Source organism: Eufriesea mexicana, unplaced genomic scaffold (genome assembly GCF_001483705.2).
Source record: "Eufriesea mexicana isolate 0111107269 unplaced genomic scaffold, ASM148370v2 scaffold2467, whole genome shotgun sequence".
In the NCBI taxonomy this organism is placed as follows: domain Eukaryota; kingdom Metazoa; phylum Arthropoda; class Insecta; order Hymenoptera; family Apidae; genus Eufriesea; species Eufriesea mexicana.
The window spans coordinates 880,500-906,015 of NW_016910588.1; the positions used below are offsets into that span (position 1 = coordinate 880,500).

The 25,516-nt window shown below is 24.6% G+C and overlaps 1 protein-coding gene across 1 annotated transcript in view; it reads left to right on the top strand.

The window, feature by feature from the left end:
- Positions 1 to 13,041, top strand: part of DIP-lambda (Dpr-interacting protein lambda) — a 47,878-nt gene extending 34,837 nt beyond the window's left edge. The window contains exons 4-8 of the mRNA XM_017903686.1: positions 300 to 486; positions 670 to 801; positions 6,819 to 6,938; positions 10,767 to 10,937; positions 12,691 to 13,041. Of these exons, the coding sequence (XP_017759175.1) occupies positions 300 to 486; positions 670 to 801; positions 6,819 to 6,938; positions 10,767 to 10,937; positions 12,691 to 13,040 (960 nt within the window). The 3' untranslated portion in view covers position 13,041. The remainder of the gene's footprint in view (positions 1 to 299; positions 487 to 669; positions 802 to 6,818; positions 6,939 to 10,766; positions 10,938 to 12,690) is intronic.
- The last annotated feature ends 12,475 nt before the right edge of the window (positions 13,042 to 25,516 follow it).

The following is a 25,516-nucleotide window of genomic DNA, read 5'->3' on the forward strand; positions in this document are numbered from 1 at the left end:
TTTTGCCATTATATGCTTTGAATAATAAAAATACTCCCGTGGCGTCCTGAACGAAACATGTGATTTCGTCGTGGCAGTCAAAGGGTTAACGTATATTTTATATATCTTGGGATATCATATCTGACTAAAGATTGTATTGTGCCGTGTATTATAGTATAAACCCAATTTAAATATCTAATTAGCCAACTTTCTATATCTCTTGACAGTAATACAAAATTAAGGCGAAAAATATAATTCATATTTTTGTTGCAATGGTTGTGATAATAGTTAATGAAAAATCTTGCTTTTTCTATTTTTAGAACGGATACATGGTAGTCGTCATACCACCGGATATAATGGACGATAAGTCTGCTGATGGCGCGGTAACTCACGAAGGTGGAGAAGTAACGTTAAAGTGCGTTGCAACAGGTTCACCAAAGCCCACTGTCACATGGAAACGAGAAGATGGACAGAACATTGTTATTAGGAAGGACGGAAAAAAACAACGTAAGGCATTTTTTCAAATTAATAATTTATATTTAAATTAATTATCAGCGGTGTTATATTTTATAGTTAAAATATAACAATAATTTATTTGATGGAGGAAAATATTTTTTTATCAATAAAAGTAAACAAAGAGGTTAAATAGATAAAAATTTAAAAATAACGACAATACATTTTTATTTTCAGTGTTGGAAACCTATGTAGGTGAAACTTTAGTGCTGTCTGGAGTTCTTCGACAAGAAATGGGCACGTACCTTTGCATAGCCAGCAACAATGTGCCTCCAACGGTCAGCAAACGTTACTCCGTGCAAGTTCACTGTATGTATTATCAACTAATTATCATATAGTTGTTAAGTGTAATTATTTGCAAGAATTTAATACCAATATAATCTTGATACCAGTATTATAGCTGCGAAACAGATATAATACTGAAATTGTTTATAATTGAAATCATTTATACCTAATTCATGACCTAAAATCGTTATGGTATCGAAACCGATCTGATATCAAAATCGATTATTTCCAAAATTGACTGTCACCAAAATATCAAAATTGATATGGTATGGAAACCGATAAAATATCAAAATCGATTATTTCCAAAATCATCAAAATATCAAAACCGGTATAGCATCGAAACCGATATACTACCTAAATCGACTATCGTCAAAACACTAAAATTGATATGGTATCAAAGTCGATACGTTACCGAAAATCGAAATGAATGTTGATATTATGGTTATTGATAACAATAAAGAATTCCGTTCATTCATATTGGATAACATAACCACAATTAAATTTCTGTTATCGATAATTATTACGATACCCAAAAAAGAAATTTAATACTTCATAATGGATAGTTATATCTGGAATGGTTAAAAATTAATAATTTTAGTAATTTCATTTTTTGAGCACTTTCTTTGAGATTTAGCGATAATTAACTTCCACTGAAAGATTGCCTCTCACGCTAACAGGGAACTGTTTTTGATGCCTTGACTGCAAGCTTGCATACCGTTTGCAAACACTAAATAATATCAAGATATTCTAACGCTAACAACAAGCATCAAAACAAACTAGATTTGTAAATATTTCAATTTCTACACGTAACAAGTTTTGATGGTTGTATAAATATTTTTTCAGATAAATCCTGTGTTTGTTTATTTTAATCCCTGTTTTTGTTATGCCGAATTTTTGTTTTATAATAAATTATCGTTTTGTAATAAAATTTGTGTCAACCAACTAAAGCTTATTGTTAACTCATAAGAAATAGGACATATGTAATTCACTATATGCAGGACTGGTGTGACCTTTTGCGGGGCCAGGTTCAAAAATTTTGCGGAACTAGAATATGCATTTAAATCGAAGATCGTATCGGTAAATGGTATGGTACCATCATTCTCTAAAATGTTAATCAAAATCGGTGTTTTCTAATTGGGTGATTTGCTTAACACCTAATATCTTCCGCACCTGTGTTGCAGTCGTATCAACGTTTAATGTCAACGTTTAATGTCAACGTTTAGAACACGCTACAACGAAATATTTCAGTGCAAAGATGGGAGAGAAAATCTTGCACTCGTGTCAGTGTACAGCAAGCTGTACCATATCCAATTAATCCATAATCGATTAATGGATTATGCAATTGAATTTTCTACACACACCCGAATATTCAATCTACTATACAGGGAGTCTTGCAAAATGTCTGATGAATTTTTGTAGACCGCGGGGCCTTTCAAAACGCGGGGCCGGGTTCCAGTGAACGCACTAAACTTGCCTCGCGCCGGCCCTGACTGTATGCACATACATGTATTGTTTCGGCATGGACCTTTTTCCTTCTTTTCCTTTTAAACCTTATTTCCAAATTAATCCACCCATGCCTCGCTGCTGCGTTGATGTTATCAATCAATCTTGCTAGGGGCATGACTACGAAATATTAATAGTAATTTAGAAAAGAAAACATGTTACATCTATTATATTATAAAATGAAGTATAGATTTCTACTGTAAAATAAACTTTTTAACGATCAAATTTAACGATTTTATAAATACGTGAACACGATATATAAAAATAATTAGGAAAATAAGTAAATAAAATAAATTAGAAAGATTTAATAAATAAGTAAAATTAAATAAATGAATAAACAATATAGATAAGAAAAATGAAATAAATGAGTAGACAATGAAAAATGATATTTTATACAGTTTAATGTTTTCCTTCAAATTTTATTATCCGTGAACAAAAATAATTGTTTTCATTAAAAAATGAAAAATCAAGCTTTGAGTATATCATAGATATTCAATATATGAGATTGCTTTCTAAGCGAATATTTATACTAAAAATAAGAAAAAAGACTGCAAATAATCCAAAAGCTGAATTACGTAAGAATAGAATATTATTCTTTTTTTTCTTCTTTATGGATATTTTCAGTTATCCCAACAACTAAGTTATTAACAATAAAATCCGATGTATTTAGTTTAAATTTTTGGTTTTCGATAACATTTTACATTTATATCTATTCGATATTTTCGTACTTATTCAATATTTTTTGAAATTTTTAATTTTTTAATTTTGGGAAATCAGAAGTCTGAATTGCTTTATTTTGAAAGTTCAAAAGTTCTGTATTCATGTTAAAAGTGATGCGTTAATACAGGTCTATGAAAATTATTATAATATTTTATCATTTTATTTTACTACTTAAAAAACAATTTACACGCCAATATTATAAATTATTATTAATTACTTAACCAACAAGAATTCCTTGTAATCAATTTTAATTATTTATGCAAAACATAGAAAGATATAAAAATATTTTACAAGATGTCATCTTTCAACTAAATATATAAAATTATTCAAAATTATTTATATATATATATATATATATATATTTATATTTATATTTATATTTCCATTTCTGAAAGCAACTATTAAAAATTATGAAATATATAAAATTATTAAAGAAATATATATATATTTTTTTATTTATAAAGGTGTATTACTAGAAAATTAAATCAAAATGAACAGATGTAAATTTTCAGAACAATATTTTACAAGATAACATTTTTTTAGAATATTTTTCAAATTTTCAAAATATTTTACAAGATGTCATCTTTCAACTAAATATACAAAATTATTAAAACAGTCTATCAGTACATTCAAATATTTTCCACTGTACTTTAAACATTATTAAATATTTTCAATTCTGTTAATCAATTATATCAATAATTATATCAATCTTTACTGTAACTGCTTGAAAATATTTTATTCCGTTTTTTTCCTTTATGAATTCCAACCTTAAATATTAAAATATTTTGCATTATAAATATAAGACAAAGCGACAAGTATAACAGAACTCCGTAATCCTTCTTATATGCCTTTTGTTCTCTTACTACGAAGAAATTTCTTTCAAGTTATTTGTCAGCTTACTTCCAGCTGCTGAAACATTTCCATTTCTTTAAAACTCTCTCAATTTCCTAAATTTCCTTCTCTTCACGTAGTGAATAAATAACTCTTTTGACTACATAGCTGGTAGAAATCCCTTTCTATCATTCGAAACATCGAACACCCCGATTGCAGCTTACCTGTATTAAGGACCTCTCACCTTTCTCCGACACTCGTCAAAAGCACCACGAATCCCGCTTCAAACCTCTTCTACGGATAGCTTGGAATTTAATTTAATTATAAAGTTAATTCTAATCCAACCAATCGTCGATTTTTATTGTCCCTACTTTGAAATAAGTAAAAACCAGTTAACTTTAATTTTTTGAAGAATATACATTGTTCCCTGACAAAAATTAAAAGAAAAAATAATCGTTTGAAAAGTATACAATCTTTACATTTTTATTTTTTGAGAAATATTGCTTAAAAATGAAAGTTGTATAGGACTATTTTATACATCAACAATTATATATATATTAAAACAGTTTTTTTGAGTATATTTTTAGAAAAATCACAATTAATATTAAATTGAATAAATTATAGAAAATCCTTGTAACAAAATAAGGAAAATATTTTTATATTTTATTATATATTTTGTCATATTAAATCATGTTATCTTATATATTGTTTGAATTATGCAGTAACTAATAGTATAATTAAAAAGTGAGTAATTCTACATGAAAACGTAAACCGAAAATTTTAATATAAATTTTTATAAATTTAAATTTATTCTATAAATTTTTATAGCATAAATTTTGGTCGTACGAGGCTTTGTTTTTAAGAAAATCGGCTTTAAATATTTATTGGGTGTGCGTGCATTTAAATATAAATTACCACTATGTATTACCATATCTTTTCTTCAACAAATAGTGTTTTATAAATTTTCAAGATACAATAAATTGCAATTCCCTTAATTTTTGACTCGAATATTGACTTTGGTATTTTACTATAAATATTTTCCTTACAAGTATGTAATTAAAAAATTTCCAGATCACATCTTATACATATCTCAGTATACAAAATAAGTTTGTACATATTTACACGCCAAAGTTTTTAAGTAACTATCTTATTTTTCAACTTTTAACCAGTAACTCTCAAGATTGTTGAAAATTTTTAATTAAATTTTTACCTTCATTTTGTTCTTATTGCCAATACTTAAACTCTACAATTTTTCACTATCTTCTACTAATTTTTAATTTTTAATTATAACTTTTTGTCATTAATGTTTCAATTAGCTATCTTTTGTAAAATAGTTTGAAACACAAAAAGATATCTTCATCCTATTATGTCTTAACAACTTTTAGATATTCGTGATTCATAATAATAACGCTAGCATTTGTTGAAAATGAAAGGATAAATATTCTATATTTGTATAAATATTTTTTTGTTATTTTAACAACGCCTTGAGAAAATCTGCAATATTCCATATATTGTAGGAATTATTAAAGATAATAATAGGATTCCTTTTTCGTGAGGCATTTAATGGTTCAGAACGGCCATTCATAGGATGCATGAAGTACCACTTGAGAGGAACCGCGAATGTTGCCCTTCTACTTCGTCATATAGAATAGCACGTACAGTCGGTCGCAAAAATATTCGAGCAAGCGTATGATTTGTCTTTTACGCTCTGTATTTTGAATATGTTATGCCTTTGCAAAGTGCAAAAAATATATTACGTTTTATCCGAGTGTAGCTAATATAAAATACAACAATATGGAGTATCATATTTATGCTAATGATAAGAAAGAAAATATGTTGAGAAATCGGAATGAAAAACTAAATTTCACGCGTGTCCTAATATTTTTGCGACCAACTGTAGATATTTATATTTCTTCATAACTCGCTCAAACACAAACGATGTTTATTTCAAAACCATAAATTATCGAAGGAATGGTTAATTTTTATATAAGCTATTTTAAAGACTGGAGAAAAATTAATATTATAATTTTCATTATATCTATATCGTGTCTTTTATAATGTTTACTATCGTATAATACTAAATACTCTTAATATGTATTTTATTTACTTAAATTTTCAAATGCAGAATTATTAATATTTTGCATTAAAAATTGAGGAATTTAATATTTCTACTATAAGCTGTAGCTTTAAAATAATAATTTTATATAACTATGGAACTAAACACAAAAATCAAAAGTGTAAGATCTGGTATATACACACATATGTCATATCATTCAAAGGACTGCATCTATGTGTACAGTCTACCATAAATATATTTGAAAATAATTAGAAGTTCTTCATACTCTCATTGTTGCATCGTTATATTTAAATTTATAGTGATATATTTTTTACTTACATTATATTGGTAATATACTTTTATTTACTATACTTTCATTATAGTACGTTTATTATAATATATGCTTAAACACGGTATATCTTTATTTTAGTATATTATACTGTTATACTTTTAGATATTATTATTCATGTTATATCTGTACTTATATTATGTATATTATTATCATTGTTATTGTATAATATTACTTACATTATATCTTTTTATATTCGTTGCAGTCAAGTTGTGCACGTATCTTAAAATTTTTGGTACTGACTGTATACGCGCAGGCGCAGAATTTCAATCTCAAAAATTATACCACGAATAAAAAAGTATAATTTACACTTTTTATTAATGTTTGCATAAAATACTACGTCCTATCTTCTTGTCATTTTCAAATAATAAAAATTGAAATAATAAATATAATAAATAAATATCAAATAAAATAAAGATTAAAGAAATTAATAATTAAAGTGACATTTATTCTACTATTTCTATTGAATAATTTCTAGAAATTCATTACCATACTTAGGTTTACTAACGATAAGTAGTCATATGCGATATTTCTTTTTAGCAGCTTCTTTTTGTGTAATATAAAAAAATATTTTTATTTCAGTCCGGCCTGTTGTAAAAGTACCAAATCAACTACTAGGAGCACCAATTGATAGTAATGTTCTTCTTCAGTGCCTAGTTGAAGCTTCTCCACAAGCATTAAATACTTGGCATCACAGTACAGGTAATAAATACTTCGTATACTTAAATATTTAAATTATGTTTTAGTTTTATATCTATGCCTAATTAATAAGAAAGCGATGAAGACACATTTTCATGTTATCTTTACATTTACATCAGAAAATTTTATTACCAAAGTATTTAATTAAAGTATTTAATTAATGAAATCTACTCGCAAAATTAATTATTATAGAATACAAATATATTTTTTAAGATTTTCAACTGAAAGTCAAATTTGCAAAATAAAAATACATTCTATAGTTTCAAATTCCAAAAATGATTTTTGCAATATAGAAAGCCTTACACAAAAGAATATTTTTGCCACGATTAAAACGAATAAAATGCAATTCAAATGTTCAAAAGTTTCGAATACAAAAATTAATTTGTAAAACAACACACTTGCATGTATCATTACAAGGAGCTAACATAACCTATGGTACGATTGAAAACCTAACCATTTTTGAGAAAAATAGAATTTTAATTTCATTTGAGAAGTTGGTCATGTAACAAATAAATGATTTCCAAACATGCATATCAATTCTTATAGTCCAGTTTGTGTTATAATAATTTAATCAATAAAATTAAAGTTCACAAGTACAAGCCTAATTCAGTTCAGCTCACTATGTTTAATTCGGATTATCGGATTATACATTTATATTTACATTACTGCCACCTTTCTCCTTATACAGAATGATCGATAACTGGTAATACAACCAATTATATTATCGACCACCTGAAACCAATCTATATGATGAAAATTAATCACGAATCTATGCATGTCGCTAACGAAAAGTGTCGCCATCTATCGTAATTTTATAAGCATAAAAGAGAACCCACAGGGTATATAGAACCCTGATCACGTTGATGCACACGAAGCATTTTTTAAGTGTCTACCACTATGCCAAACACTGAATGGACTTTAAGTTTACGACTTTCCCCACCAGCGAAATTATGGTACGATAAGGTATTCTTTGTTATAAGCCAACTATTCGAGATGACCTTTTCAACGAGAAGGTTGTCGACCTCTAGCCTACATAGTTTATTCGTAAGTGTATCTATAGGTTCACACATAACCTATACATGTAGTTATTAATTTTAAAAAACAGATATCATTTAAATTCCTTAAATTTAGAAGAAAATTAAAGAAAAAACTAGGACTGGTTTAACTTTTTAAAATTTTAAACTAAAATTCTCTAAAAGGATTTAAAAGGTTGTTAATTATTTTAGTGTTACGTATATGAAATAAAACTCATTAGTAAGAAATAACGAAAGAATGTTTATGTATTTACGATAAAAAACTTGCTTCCTATATTTTTCTTCCAAATATGATCAAAAATAAGGTTTTCTGCAAACTGTGCATTCCTTGAAATGCTGGATTTTTTACGAGAATCTTTATCGCGTTTTTCAAGTTTTCATAACATACATTGCGTGGCTGCTTGTGCAATTTTCTACTTTTCATCTATGGCTCTTTAATGAAAGGTGGGGAAAGAAAAAGAAAGATAAGGAGGAATGAGCAAAGCTGTACTTTATTCAAAGTTTACTGGTAGAATTATCAGTAATGCTACCTAACAGGTCTTAGATCTCGAGATAGTAGAAATCAAGTTGGAAGATGTATTTGGATGAAAGGTTAGGTGAAAACTTTCGAAATTATATTTGGTATAAGTATCCCTCTAGTGGTGAGTGAAAGAGGTATAGAGTTTGTATAACAGTTGTAAGTTCTACCTGTAACTGCAACGTCAGGTTAGAAACTTAATAACAGAGAATCATTAACTATATCCATTTGTTATCATATGTATAATAAATTTAATTAAACTCCATTATATGTTTGTCTATCTTTTGTATTTTCTCTATTATACAAGTTTTAATAAAAACGTCACTTTTCTGACAAATATAATCCGTCTCATTCTTGTGAATTTTTCTTTCAGAAAAAAATGATTTTATATTTTAAAAAATCTGGTTATTCTTGTACAATATTGTTTCTCATATATTACAAATCAAATAAAAAATACCAAGTAGAGATATGAAGATATAAACGTAATAATAAATAATAAAATTGTTTGTGGTTATGTAATTTTTTCCTAGTTGAAAAATTGAAAAAGCAAATTTAGTAAAAAAATAAGACGTTTTACAAACAATGCTTAAACTTACTAATAACTTTATTAATAAACAATCCAAAAAATGCGATACTTCATTAATAGAAAAAATATTTCCTTGTAAAGCTACCCCTTTCAGCAATTAGAATTCAATTTCTTTCCCTGATATACAGTGTTACCTATTAATACTTAAGTGTCGTTTTCAAGCTATTCTAGTATATTTCAATAATGTCACGTGAAATATTAAAGAATAAACTAGCAAAAAAATTTGTTTGTTTGCAACTTATACGTCGCAATTACTTTTTTACAATAGCACAGCTGATATATAAATCTTGTCTATGACAAGTATCCAATATCCGCCACCAGAGGGATACGTACGGAAGCATAAATTTGACTTTCTTGAAGTTTTTACTTCGCGTAACATCACGTTGAAGATTCGAACGAAAACACTTTTCATATAAGGCATATTTTAGAATTTATTCGAGATGTACAAATTCCACAATCCAGTCTGTATAATAATTTTAAAGAAAGATTAAAATGATATATTGTAACACCAAAATCAAATTATACATCGAATTGTAATATACGAGGTAACCTTATATTTTATTTTTACAAAGTGATTAAAACAAACTTAACTTGTTATCGTGTTGGAATTTTGATTGAACTATAATAGCTTGTACACAGGTATTGTATGAATACTATATGGCCTAACAGGATAACATTTAATGTCATTACACATAGTAAACCACCGATTATCCGAATGTCGGTTATCGGAAACACTGATTATCCGAATATCGATTACACAAAAGATCGATTATCAGAACACAGGATGAATCACGTGTATCTTGAAACAGATAACTACAATCTTCCTTTTAGGATATATCTACGTGTTACTAAATTAATTGTAGCATTGAGAAACACGTAATTTACCACTCCTACACATGTTCAGAGTAAATTGCAATATTGTAAATTACAATAGAAATCACACTGAAATCAAATTTAGTAAAATTTTATTCATCTTTTGTATACATCTTCAAAATTAATTACATGATAGTCCATAGTATTTTTCGGTTTTGTTCCACTAATAATTATAAATATTATAAAAAATCTTTGTAATAATGCCTTGAAAATTAACTTAAATTTGGAGGTAAATGAGCTAATTTTGAAAAATCTTTCAAGAAATCCTAGATATCTTTTTCCTTCATTGATATTTATTTATTTGTTTATTATCGGTCAAAAGGCCCTTTTTTCTACAATACTTCAGAAGCTAATTGTAGGAAAGCAAAATATTTTTAATACCACGTCTAAAAGTTAACAAAGAACTAAGCAAATTAATCGATATTCATTTATATTACTCAGTTACATGCAAAGAAATACGATTGATATAATTATACTCAAAAATTAATATTTACAACTAATTTTATGCCGTAAGTAAGTACTATTCAACGCAGTCGTATTGTTCAAATGTTACATTGAAAAATGTTGCTATTTTGTCACGGGATTAACTAACGATGCGTTTGGATTATTTGCTAATGCCATCTATTGGTAATTAAGGTAACTAGAGCGCAATCGTGTCATCTAGCGTTCTTCAGCGTAAACTGAAATAAATTGCAGAGTTGATATTTTCCGCTAAGATTTTTTCAATGATTTTTACAATTAGTACACAAACAATTAAAATAAAAATATAAACAATAAACTACAAAATAAAAAATACTGTAATATTTTTGTTTCTCGTGCAGGTAGAAAGTTGTCGCCCAATGCAAAATATTCGATAACAGAGTACGCATTGAATGAGTACTCTTGGCAAATGAATCTTACTATCAATTCTCTGAAAAAAACGGATTTTGGAGAATACATTTGTTCGTCTTTAAATGCTTTTGGAAATGCTACTGGTATGATTCATTTACGAGGTAAGTGTTCATAAAATATATTTATATCATACTAAATAGAACTACTGATTTCATACTGTTCAATAACTGATATTCGAAAAATGATGATCCTTGCAAGTTAAAGAACAAAAATCATGAAATATTTTAAAACTTTTTTGTACTTATATTACATATCATTATGTTACTTTTAAAAAAAATCTTTCTTTTAAAAAATTCACTTATTTTTCAAACATGTTAATAATAATTTTGCGATATACATATATTATCCAATAAACAACATTATTCTTTTTTTGTGTAATCAAAAATATTTTTTTTCATTTTTCGAGTACTGTAAAGAAATTTCTTAAATGTGCAATCATTAGAGAGAAAAAAATTATTAAATAAAAAAATATGATAATCATCATTGGTGCTTACTATAGAATATCAAAATATCGCCTTTTATAACATATTTAAAAATTGTTTAAATCGATGGGTGTAAATAAACTGTGAAAATAAGTCATAACGTTAGATGTAACATTTACTTAAAATAACAATTAATAGAAATATAAATTCAATAAAATATTTATTACAATTTTATGAGGTGCTTAAAAAGTAATTAAAAGTAAAGTTTAAAAATAATAGTTAAAAAGTAAAAAGTAAAAATTTTTTCTCTAAACTTGATAAAACAATATGTTTATTCCATCTTATACTTTTTCTGCTGAATGATGATAAGTAGCTATTAATTATAGATGGAGACATTAGTGTATATTTAGCAACATGTAGCAGAAATTTTGAAATTACTTTAATTTAGAATAATGTTCATTGAATTCAACTTAGTTATTTAATTTTGATGGATTTCTAAGTATACTTGTAAATGGTATAAAACCTTGTCGCCATCTATGAGCATAGTAAACAATTAATGCTTTTCAAAGCATCATTACAGTCTTCTGGAACATATATGGCAAAACGCCAAAATAAAACTACTATATCATGTATTACAATTAATTCTTTTTACATCTATCATATTTTTTAAATAAAAAATTTTTTAAATTCAATAACTTAAAATAATTAATATATTTCACGCACTTCTATTAACTACTAAAAGAGCAAGTAACGATGTACAGTATGAAATAATTATTTAAAACATTGTAAAAGTTTATATAGTACCTTAAATATTGCTTTTTACACAGATTGAAAGAAAACTGTATACACACTAATTACTGTTACATAATAAAAAGAAATAAAATTCTAGAAACTATATTTTCTATTTCGATCCACGACACATATAATAAATTTATATAAAAACAAATTAACATTTAGCAAATAAAATTATCCAAAAAAATCAAATTTTAAACGAATTTCTCTTTTCCAATTTTTATGTAGCAAAATTTTTAAATTGTTAAATTCTTAAAGTCTTGAAATCTAAATTCTCAAAATTCCAAAATAATCACAAAAAAATTCGCAGATTAAAAAAGAAAATGCCCCTATTAAAATACTCTTATTCCAAAAAATATAATTTTATTGAGCTGTTTTCGCCTCTTCAATATCGACAAATGTCAAAAATTTAAAAAGAAAAAAAAATGACCTACCATCTACAGCTTAAGAGTTATATCAAACAGCTCTTACCGTGGAACACCCTGTATATACATTATATATTTATTTGAAATCATTATATAATTAAATTACACTGTCAATAAACGTATAATTAACAGTCACTATTTATATAAAAATTTGACATTTGTACGATAGAACTTATTATCATATATCTAATTAATTCTTTTCTTTTTTGGCCCAGAATTAGACATTGTTGCAAAAACAACACCCAGTATCTTCGTGAAAAATACCGACCTGAAACCTCGAAAGAAACCTATAACAAAAGGCAGAAAGGAGAATAGCAATAGCGGTGGCAGAAGACTCCATTTAGGAAGTTCCGACGATTTCGATTCTTCTGGAAACGATGACGACCTTAGTACTACACAGATCATGGCTGGTAGTACACTTCATGAAGGCCATAGAACAGAAAGACCATTGGTATTACCATCGTTATTTCCCCCATCGGTGATTATGAACACTGCTAACTCTAGGCATCATTTACCGATCACGCTTTTTTCGTTATTCATCTTAACTATGATACTAATTCCTTAAAATATGCATCCTCATAAAAACAAATTTAACAACGAAATTGGTATCAATGAAGATTCAAAACGATTCGGGAATAAGGTAGGGGATAATAATTATATTTGATTCATTCCTTGTAATATATGATTAAGGAAACGTGCTTATATTATGATCAAAAATGTAGCATTGCTTTTTACAATTGGTACACATGACACAGAGAGAAATTACTCATATTTGATTGCAAAGTTTTATTTATATTATATTACTTACCAATGATTAATTAAATGTAAATTAAACGATATTAAAGTTTATATTCGTCTATGTATTTTAATAAAAGAAACATAAGGAAATAAGTTATTCATTTGATACTATTCAAAACTCTAAAATTAATTTTTAATATTAAATCAATTTTAATTTTAATATTTTTGTTACCCTAAAAATGATCTTTAACTTTGATATTTTTATATATTTAAATATATAACAATTATTACATAACAGTTATTAATTATCTTTATTAAAACTTCTTATATTTTCTTTTTAAAAATCTAAAAAGTCACAGTCGCTTATGAAAAAGGAAAATGCAAGCTATTGATACAAACTATATTTTAAAGTATTATACTATTGTAGTATTAAAGGTTCCTAGCGCATAAAACACGTAAAAAACTATCTATTGAAAAATTAATACACTGCATAAACACAATTTTCTTTTGTTGTGCCTGTCTTCCAATTACCTATAGCCATTTTCTGTTTTTTTCAATAGTAACTAAGAGAGTAAAGCCTAAATATAAAAATATGATATATTTATTTTTACTCATGTAAAATCAATTCTGACATGAATCTTTCCAAACAAAATTATTTTTAAAGCATTTATTAGGCATGCAAAAAATAACATTTTATACACAATTAAAAATGAAAACTATGCTTTTGTAGAATTTATAGAATACTATTCAATAAGAGAAATTTTACCCATTAATTTCCATTATTTACAATTCATTATTCATGAATATTATTCAATTGCTCAATTTTGATGAAATTATTGAGTAAAAGTAAAAATTTAAATTATTACATACCAAAATTATACAAACTTACACAATATCTGAACTTGATTATATTATTAAAATACTTTAATTAAAAATGAAATTTAAATTAACTTTACCTGTTTCAGTGTTAACTTCAGAAAATGTCAATAAATAAATAGCATTGCAATATAATTAATTTTATATATGTATACTTATTTGTATAAGTGCAAATATCAGTATTTGCATAAAAAGTAAATGCTTTAAAAATCGATTAATACGCAGTTTGAGGTTATTTTCTTAACACTCTTTATTAATATAGAATAATAATTTCATAAACAATATTAAAATGGAATTAGTATGCTCTCAAAGCTATATCGTTAATAGTTTTTTTATAATGCATTATATTAAGAAGAATAACGTACCAATGCAAAGAGCAAAGTAACATATTTTGATAAATTAAGTTAATAAGCTTCGAAAAATGTTCCCGATCGTTTAAGAAAACTACAATTTTGATGCAATTTGATTAAATAGTAATAATAATTGCTTTATAAAACTGGTTACTCATCAACGTTTACAATGAAATTGAAGTTTAGAAAAGAACAGTCAATGGAGACTAAATTCTTATAGAGGCAAAAAAAATATAGGTCTTCCTTTCATTCGACGTAACAAAGGCGAATATATACATACATATATATTTAGATTTAACGAGATATAGTTATTGCGGCGCGACCAACGTGAGAGCGTTTCTCTTAACGAAGTATTGTAAATATATGAGTGGTGTTCATGAATTTCAATTCATACACCAACTAGATTTCAACTGCGTGTAAGTCAACAACCGATTACACGAATTCTAGATAAATGGTAAGTTAACAATTGCATTAAATTAAAAAATCGTATTAAGTTTAAATTGATATATCCTATCTATGAAATTCAAAATTATTACTATAAACATTTTGTATCATGTAGTTTCTGTTGTTATTTGTCACATAAAATTATAAATTTTTTTACATTCTACTCTGTGTATCATGTACAAAAGTTAAAATAATACTATAACTCTTTATGAAGACTTTCCAAAATTATTCTTGCTGCATAACAAATTTTATATTTTCATCATTTGAACATGAGGTAGATGATTTCTATCATAATTTGTACAACATATAAATTCTATTATGACCCAATGCAATACAGAATACGTATCATATATTCAAAGATGTATGATTATTATTTCAAAAATATCTTCCTAAATGTAAAAAGTTATAATGGTTTCGCGACGCGACTAGTATCTCGAGTTTTATATCGAAACAAAGAGATGCAAAAGTAATTTTATAAAAATTATCTGTTAATTTTTTATTTCAATGATACATTTTCTAATTGATCATTAAACACTTATTCATTTTATTAAACATTAAATACAATTGTAAAAAGATGCAAAAATATCAAAATATTGCATAACAATCTTTTAACAAATATGTAAAAGAAACGAAGTACATTCAAGTACATAATAAAGTGGAACATATGTATTGTAAACCATTTAATTTTATTTTACCATATCTGTCACTTAATATATATTTTTATTGTATTAAAAAACTATGATTATATAAAATAGTAGAAATATTAGTTACTGCTTCTGAAGGAAAATTTTTTCATAAAATTTTTCATTGCATTTAGCTCAAAAAAGAAATGAATGTGACAAAATATAAGCTTCCATATTAATTAAATACAGAGATTTTGAATCCAAGTTAGATAAAAACTGATTGAAGATTCTCTAAAACTATAAAATAACTTAGAAACTGTATTTTCAAAGATATTTGAAAAAGATCAGTCATGTGTATATAATCATATGCATTTCCAATATTTTAGACAAATTTTCTTATATTATATAAGGAACTACAAAAATAAAAAATTATGGAATATATTTCTAAATTTGTGATTGTTAAATAAGCATCTATAACATTTACATTACTTGGTTTAAATTATATAAACATTTCAATTTTATTTAAATGGTTTGCACTTCAATAAAACATTTCAATATATATTTGTTTACATTTTGATGTACTTAATATACAAAACATATTGTTGTAAAATTTATGCAATTACATCATAATTTCAAATTCCAAATCAATTGTACAATTTTACAACATTAAAATCTCTTTATTACTTTTGCATCTCTTACATTTTTATTTGCATTTCAGTTTACATAAGTTTTGCAAATTGTGCATATTGTTACTGAAATGCAAATATAAATTTTAATATATCCTAATAAATAATAATACTGATGACAAAACTAATAATATTAACGATTATCAAGTTAGTTATTATTATATCTTGTACAATAGTAGTCAGTGGAATTGCTACTAAGATTTTATTTGTGCATATAATTTTATCTCATTAATGTTCTCTAATATTATTAAAAGGACAAGTATTTCAAACTTTAAAATATATTGTAATGTACACTATGCAACTATTTTTAATATTGTATAAGATTATTCAACAGATAATTGAAATACATTTATTAAAAATTACTTATGTACATTAAAAAAAATATGATTTAATTTATGATATAAAATAACAAATTAAAAGTAGAATGTATTTTTTATTAAAAAAGTAATTCTAAGAAAATCAAAATATATATTCTTATATATATGTATATATATTCTTTTTGTTAACAGAAAATATCAAATGTATTATTAAATTCCTTTAAATTTTTACTTCAATTATTTCTTTCATAAATTATAATAAATGAATGAAATTTATATATTTAAAACGTATTAATGAAGATAAGCACAAAATTTTCGAAATTTAGTTGCATAATGTACAGTATACTCAATTATGCGTCTAAACATCTCTTATAACAGAAATATCTTAGATCTGTATCACATTTTTTGTATATTTTATAGTATTCATTTTCAATATATCTTTTACTTTAAAACAAATAACCCTATCCAGTGCAATCACAATTAATATATAAAATATTATAAAATATAATATATGTATGTAAAAATATTACAAATATGAAAATATTTTTTTATTATTTTAATTATGCTCTACTCATTATCTGTAATGTTATTCTTTATTTACCTATTTTTATATTTTAACAACATATTAAAAAATAATATTTTTCTAGTACTATTTACAACATTGAATTTTACTAAAAAAACTGCTATCTTTATCTTTCAAATAATTTTTAAATTATTAAAACTTACTTCAAACCTTTTACTGTAAAAATATAGAGCTGGAGGGGGTTAAATGTTAAATTTAAAAGTTGACTTTCAAATATACATGTATAGATTTAACTATAAGTTTATTTTAGACATTCAGTAAAGACGTTCATTAGTTGAAAGAAATTACAATATGTAGCAGTATGCGAAATGAAATGCACGACAATAAGTATCGTATAGTGAAGTTTCATATGACCGGAACTAAACCTTAAAAACCTTCTAGGTGATATTCATTGTTAATAAAATATTTTACTTTAAAAAACATTATAGTAATCTTTTATTTTTATATACAATATAATAATTTTCCAATTCTGTACACAGCATTATTTAATTTTTTTATGCCAATCTTTCTAAATCAGTAAAAAATATCAAATTAATATAGAGTTTATATACATATAAATTTAAAAATAAATTATAAAATTTAAGGATACAGAAAAATTTCAAATATCTTCATATATTACACATAACAAAAAAAATATATATGTATACCTCATTTTTTATATTAAAAATCATGTTAAATTTACTTTTTTTCCTTTATATTGCTTTCCCATGTTAATTGATTAATAATCAAAATTATAATTCCTGTAATATTAAATAAATATATAGTATATATAAGTAAAATTTAATAATGTCGATTAATATTAATATTAATTGTAATTTTTTACTACAACATATTTAATACAACACCTTTACTGTATGATACACGATAAATTGAAAAAATTATCAATGAGTCCTGAAAGTAATATACAAGTTATTACATGCAATTGATACAGACTCTATAAAATGATCAAAGTTAAAAAAAGTATTTCAAGATAAATTTAAATGTGTCAAATATTATATAGGCTGATTCATCTAACTTAAGCATTTTAAATATCTCATTTGTTTTAAATGATAAAAAAACACTACTATTATTATAAGAAAGTGGAAAATATTATGAAAAGTAATTCATAAAAAGTACATATTTTAAAATAATCAATATATTTTTATATTGGGTAACTATATATTTTCATCATCTTGCTTTAATACGTAAGGTCAAAATCAATACTATATCTTATGCTAATGGCTGCTTCATATGATCTCAAATATGAAAAACCCAAAAATATATAAAAACAAATGCAAGTAATGAATTACTATCATAAAAAATTCAACAGAAAGTGAACACGATTTATTTAAAATATGCAAATTAATATCTATCGATTTCAATACATTATTGTTGATCTCAAGCACTTTTGTTACCAAAGATATATTATTTGAATTTTATCTAATATTAATAAACATATGTCTTGTACCCTTAACATTAAACTACTCTAATCTTTACAATAACACAAGTTATAACTATTAATAAGCTTCTAATGTTACTCAATGCAATTAATTTGATTTAAAAATTTATTACAATCAAAATTTTGATCGTCTCTATGAAACAATCATTAAATAATTAAAAATCATGCTTATAGAAAAGTAATAAAGGTGCCAGTAAAAACTAATCCTTATCTAAATTTCCAAAATGTCAGGATAAAATATTTAATCTTTTGAAAATTTAGATGAGGAAAAAGATTTGGAAATAAATATCATCTATTTCATATTTCCTTATATTAATTGCTAGATATTTTTTTGTAGGATGTTATTGAACATTACTTATAACATAGATTAACATATAAGATTTAATAGAACTATATGTACTAATTATTAGTTAAAAGTCTATAAAGAAAACTAAAGAAACATCCATTTACTGTTTAATACAAAAATATATTGAAGTTGGTAGATATCAGTTTGAGTATTTCGCAAAATATCATTATCTGTAATGTTATTCTTTATTTACCTATTTTTATATTTTAACAACATATTAAAAAATAATATTTTTCTAGTACTATTTACAACATTGAATTTTACTAAAAAAACTGCTATCTTTATCTTTCAAATAATTTTTAAATTATTAAAACTTACTTCAAACCTTTTACTGTAAAAATATAGAGCTGGAGGGGGTTAAATGTTAAATTTAAAAGTTGACTTTCAAATATACATGTATAGATTTAACTATAAGTTTATTTTAGACATTCAGTAAAGACGTTCATTAGTTGAAAGAAATTACAATATGTAGCAGTATGCGAAATGAAATGCACGACAATAAGTATCGTATAGTGAAGTTTCATATGACCGGAACTAAACCTTAAAAACCTTCTAGGTGATATTCATTGTTAATAAAATATTTTACTTTAAAAAACATTATAGTAATCTTTTATTTTTATATACAATATAATAATTTTCCAATTCTGTACACAGCATTATTTAATTTTTTTATGCCAATCTTTCTAAATCAGTAAAAAATATCAAATTAATATAGAGTTTATATACATATAAATTTAAAAATAAATTATAAAATTTAAGGATACAGAAAAATTTCAAATATCTTCATATATTACACATAACAAAAAAAATATATATGTATACCTCATTTTTTATATTAAAAATCATGTTAAATTTACTTTTTTTCCTTTATATTGCTTTCCCATGTTAATTGATTAATAATCAAAATTATAATTCCTGTAATATTAAATAAATATATAGTATATATAAGTAAAATTTAATAATGTCGATTAATATTAATATTAATTGTAATTTTTTACTACAACATATTTAATACAACACCTTTACTGTATGATACACGATAAATTGAAAAAATTATCAATGAGTCCTGAAAGTAATATACAAGTTATTACATGCAATTGATACAGACTCTATAAAATGATCAAAGTTAAAAAAAGTATTTCAAGATAAATTTAAATGTGTCAAATATTATATAGGCTGATTCATCTAACTTAAGCATTTTAAATATCTCATTTGTTTTAAATGATAAAAAAACACTACTATTATTATAAGAAAGTGGAAAATATTATGAAAAGTAATTCATAAAAAGTACATATTTTAAAATAATCAATATATTTTTATATAGGGTAACTATATATTTTCATCATCTTGCTTTAATACGTAAGGTCAAAATCAATACTATATCTTATGCTAATGGCTGCTTCATATGATCTCAAATATGAAAAACCCAAAAATATATAAAAACAAATGCAAGTAATGAATTACTATCATAAAAAATTCAACAGAAAGTGAACACGATTTATTTAAAATATGCAAATTAATATCTATCGATTTCAATACATTATTGTTGATCTCAAGCACTTTTGTTACCAAAGATATATTATTTGAATTTTATCTAATATTAATAAACATATGTCTTGTACCCTTAACATTAAACTACTCTAATCTTTACAATAACACAAGTTATAACTATTAATAAGCTTCTAATGTTACTCAATGCAATTAATTTGATTTAAAAATTTATTACAATCAAAATTTTGATCGTCTCTATGAAACAATCATTAAATAATTAAAAATCATGCTTATAGAAAAGTAATAAAGGTGCCAGTAAAAACTAATCCTTATCTAAATTTCCAAAATGTCAGGATAAAATATTTAATCTTTTGAAAATTTAGATGAGGAAAAAGATTTGGAAATAAATATCATCTATTTCATATTTCCTTATATTAATTGCTAGATATTTTTTTGTAGGATGTTATTGAACATTACTTATAACATAGATTAACATATAAGATTTAATAGAACTATATGTACTAATTATTAGTTAAAAGTCTATAAAGAAAACTAAAGAAACATCCATTTACTGTTTAATACAAAAATATATTGAAGTTGGTAGATATCAGTTTGAGTATTTCGCAAAATTAGTTTCATTCAATAATCTTTCCAATGTTGTTCCTTTAACATTTATTATATTCATATACATTTTTGCATTTTTCATAATCAAAGTCACATAAAAAGCAAACTATTATAAGTCATTGAATTGATTTTTATCTGAATTATTAAGTCAATATGGCAAAAATATGTGGTTACATATAAAAATATATTGATTACCTTGTAGTTCTTGAGAATAATATATACATAATTTTCTTCTTAGTTCTCATAGTTTTACCTTCAATATAAATGAAGTTTTTATATTATTTATTCTTAAATAATTTTGTATTATTTTTTCTTGTGATCAAAAACAAGTAAAATACTTAAGATGTTTAAGTTAAGTGAGATATCTTCTGTTCCATATAATCTTCATATATGTTTATGTACTATCATAGTTAAATGTAAATTAACTAAAATCAGTTTTTATTCTTTATAAAAAAAAATATCAAAGGATTTATGTTTTGAAATTAATAGTTCAAAAATGCTGATACATCAAAATAAAGAAAATTTTTAATTAATTACAAGACAAGTGTTTTAATATTCTTTGTTAGTCTAAAGCATGTATTTATTTTAAGCATATATAGTATATAATAATATTATTTATAACATTATATCTATATAGATATAATACTGTACTACATGCACTATGTAATATATAATATTATATGCACATAATATTTACTCTAAAGTTTTGCATATTCCCTCAAGTCAAATGAATAATATATATCAATGCCATACATTTTAAAAATAGTTTTCTTTCACAATGTACTCAAGACCATCTTGAATTTTTGAATAAAATAATATATTCTTTTTATTATACTGTAGAGAATAAAAAATTTGCATAGATCTTCTTATAGAGAATTGTGCAAAACTTTGGGGTGAATATTCTGTGCAAATATATATTATATACTTTCAGCTGTTCAAAAGTATATATGAATTATAGAGAAATACAGAAATACAGATATATGAGATGCGTCATGAAAATGATATAGTATAATAACAATAAAAGAAGTTGAGTGATTTAATAATTCCTTTTTTGTAGGATCTTCCTTTTTTAATATAAAAATACAAGGAGCAGTTGCATTCTTCCTTTTATTTTATTAAAAGAAAATTATCTTATCTTTTGTATAGTTTATGTATAAAATAAATTACTTCATTTAGTTGCTAAAAAGTAATTTACACAAATAGTCTATATCAATTGTATAACTTGCCTTATCTAATGTATACAATAATGTTCAAACCTTATTTACAAGTAAATTAAGTGTCTCTCATTTTCTTATTTATCTTAACGAAATAGGAAGGATAGAAATCATATTAGGTTTGTCAATCTCTTGTTGTATTCTCTTTTTTCATAATAACAATGCGTAAAAAGGAGTAAAACTGCGTAAAGAACTTGATACATGGATAGTACTGTTTTAAACACCATTAAATTTTTTCTTATTATGCCTTTTCTATCTTAACCATTTTAATGATAAACAAGTAAAAAATGTGGTGCATTATTATTTTCAATATTGTATCATATAGTATTGATAAATCTAAAAAATGAATTCCCTGTGGGTTTTTAAGGATAAGGTAAATTGCTTGGTGCATTCCCTATATAAATATGTATACAACAAGGAAATGTGCATCAAATATCCTCTTATTATAATGTTATCATATAAGTGTGGCGAATTTATTGGCGTTAAGTATAATAATATACATGTACACGGCAACGATACATATGAATCATATAGGACCATGTTTTGTGTATGTACATATAGTTATAAAAGCACATATAACAATGTGTAACATGACATGTAAATAACATAGAAACAAATATGACATTGTTGATGAAACTTCAAATTGAAAAAAAAAAGTGATTAGTGTATTATTATTAATATAATACATCATATAATAGTAATATTAAAAGAGACCTCATTTTATATGAAATATCATTAAATGGTCTCAGGATGTAATATATTAAAACTGAAAAAGATGTTTAGTCATTTGTTAGACATTTATCTATACATATATAATATTACAAGTAAATGTGCTCGTTCATTGCATTTCTTACAACGAAAATTTGAACATTACTGATTTTTCTTAAGTGCTTAAGCACTTAGAGATCTAACTAATCTCATTTTATTACATTACTGATTTTCCTTATTAGATTAATAACTTCAACTAATTTAAAAAATTTCGAAATTTTAAATAATATTTTGTCAATTTAATTATGTATCATTTTAAAATGTTTTAATTATACAGATTATACTTCTTATTTTAACAATTTCAATTTTATTTTCAATTTCAATTCAATTCAATTACAATTATTGACCAAAAATTGCCTAATCTTTTTGTAAATCATGTAACTCTAATAAATTGACATAAATATTTGTTTTATATACAAAATACATACATTTTATATCTTTGTATTATGTATTAATCAATAAGAAAAAACAAAGTATTATACTTGCTTAAATATTTTAATTTACATTTTAATTTATACTGAACATGTCAAAGTAACACTAATATTATGTTAAAATATAATACTACAATAAGTAATTAAATATTTTACAAATAGTTAAATATAGATTACTACATGTTTTGTTAAAAATTATAAAGTGCGATCTGATGGCTTTAAATATTCCATAAATATAATTAAATGTAAAAATTATATTCAATCTGTAAGCATGTATTATTAAAAATATTATTGTACGCTGTATCTATCCTTCGTGTAACGATAGGTACACATAAAAGCGAAGCGAACAGGTTGCAATCTTATTATATCACTAAATTATTTAAATTCGTAATTGATCACAATTTCTAAAAAAGATTTTCGTTCTCTCTCTCTCTCTTTCTCTCTTTCTCTCTTTTTTTTATGTATCTTTCATATATTTTGGTTACTATAACTAATCTATTCATTCCTACTGTACATAAAGTGTAACCGACATTCTTGAGGTTATAAAGTTATACACAGCAATAATAATAATACAATTACATCTGTGTCGTTAATCAATAAATGATCATTTATCTTTTATAAATTAAAAATGTGAATAACTTGCCTTTATCAGAATGCAACAATAATAATAATTAACATACAATTTAAAGATATGGCAACTATCAGTAGAACACAAATTGCGATAGAGAACGAGCATCGTGTACGATAATATTAATTTCAGACAATAAAATGTTATTATCGATGTTATTTTATGAGTTGTTTTCCATCTTTTTTACCTACATTCATTGGTTCAGAATCCGTTCAAGCAGTCGAGTCACTACACATTAACAAAACATACATGAGCTCCAAGCATGCAAGAGGCTAACAGCCACAGCTATTAGCTGGAATAAGCCGCTAGTTGTTAAACTCAGGGACGCCTCTATCTCTGAAACCATCTCATAGAGCGTGTCAAATCAATCCAATTTACATTTCCCTATTCATTTTTTGATTTTGATTTTTTCTTGTGTATATTTATATTTTTTGTACTGTTTTGTTGTATTTGTTATTATTTTTGTATTACAGTTTTGATGTATTTTTACATTATACGTTTCATTGTATATCTATATTATGATTTATATGCATTTATAATATACAATAAGTCACAACCAAAATCGTAAATCACATATCAAAAAGCGTTTCATTTCGTAAAAAAGTTCAAAAATGATTTAAAAAAAAGAATATTATAGGTACAAAATATATATATCTATATTTATTATATAGTAATATAAAAACCAATGAACTCCACTATTGAAAAAAGAATTACTAGGATTTAGTCTAGAAAACGTCTTACAATTAAAATGGTACGCTATTAATATCCTCATTATTCTTCGTGGGGAATTCCTGAAGATAAAGTAAAGTTATAAAACGTGTGAAAAATTATATTAATTAGCTTGCTACAATAAAAGCACAATTTGTGATTTGATATGGAGACAATTAAAAAGCTATATATCAAATGATACATTTATATTTGCTGATATGAAAAATTTATTTTTTGAATTGTTAGTTAAAATTATCAGACAATTGAAAAAATTGTGTTCAATATCTAATTTTAAAAGTTGAAAATAAATTTTTGAGAATTCTCATTATAAATATAGACGATAGTGACAAATACAATAGCTTAGAAACAAGCACAGAATCAAATTTTAAATAAGGAAATATTAACTGACTTTGTTGATTACGTTATTCATATCCACATTTACAAAGGATAATTCTTTTGTAATGATTATAACCAATTTAAAAATATCGCACTAAAAATTATATATACTATAACGTCCCTTTTCCTTTTCTTTTTTTTAACGTGGGAGCATCTTCTAAAAGTACCCCGTCCCCTCTTCCGGGAGGCCTGGGATTATGTGGGATTTTTATCCATTAAAACCCCCATGGTGATCATCGTTACGCTGGGGAGCACCGGAAACTCGAAACGAACATAACCGGCGCTCTCCAATGCACATTCCGGAGAATACCATAATGTTCGTGTTTCGTCTGAGCAATATCGCATGTGTTTGTTTATATTTGGCGACGCGATTCGTTGAA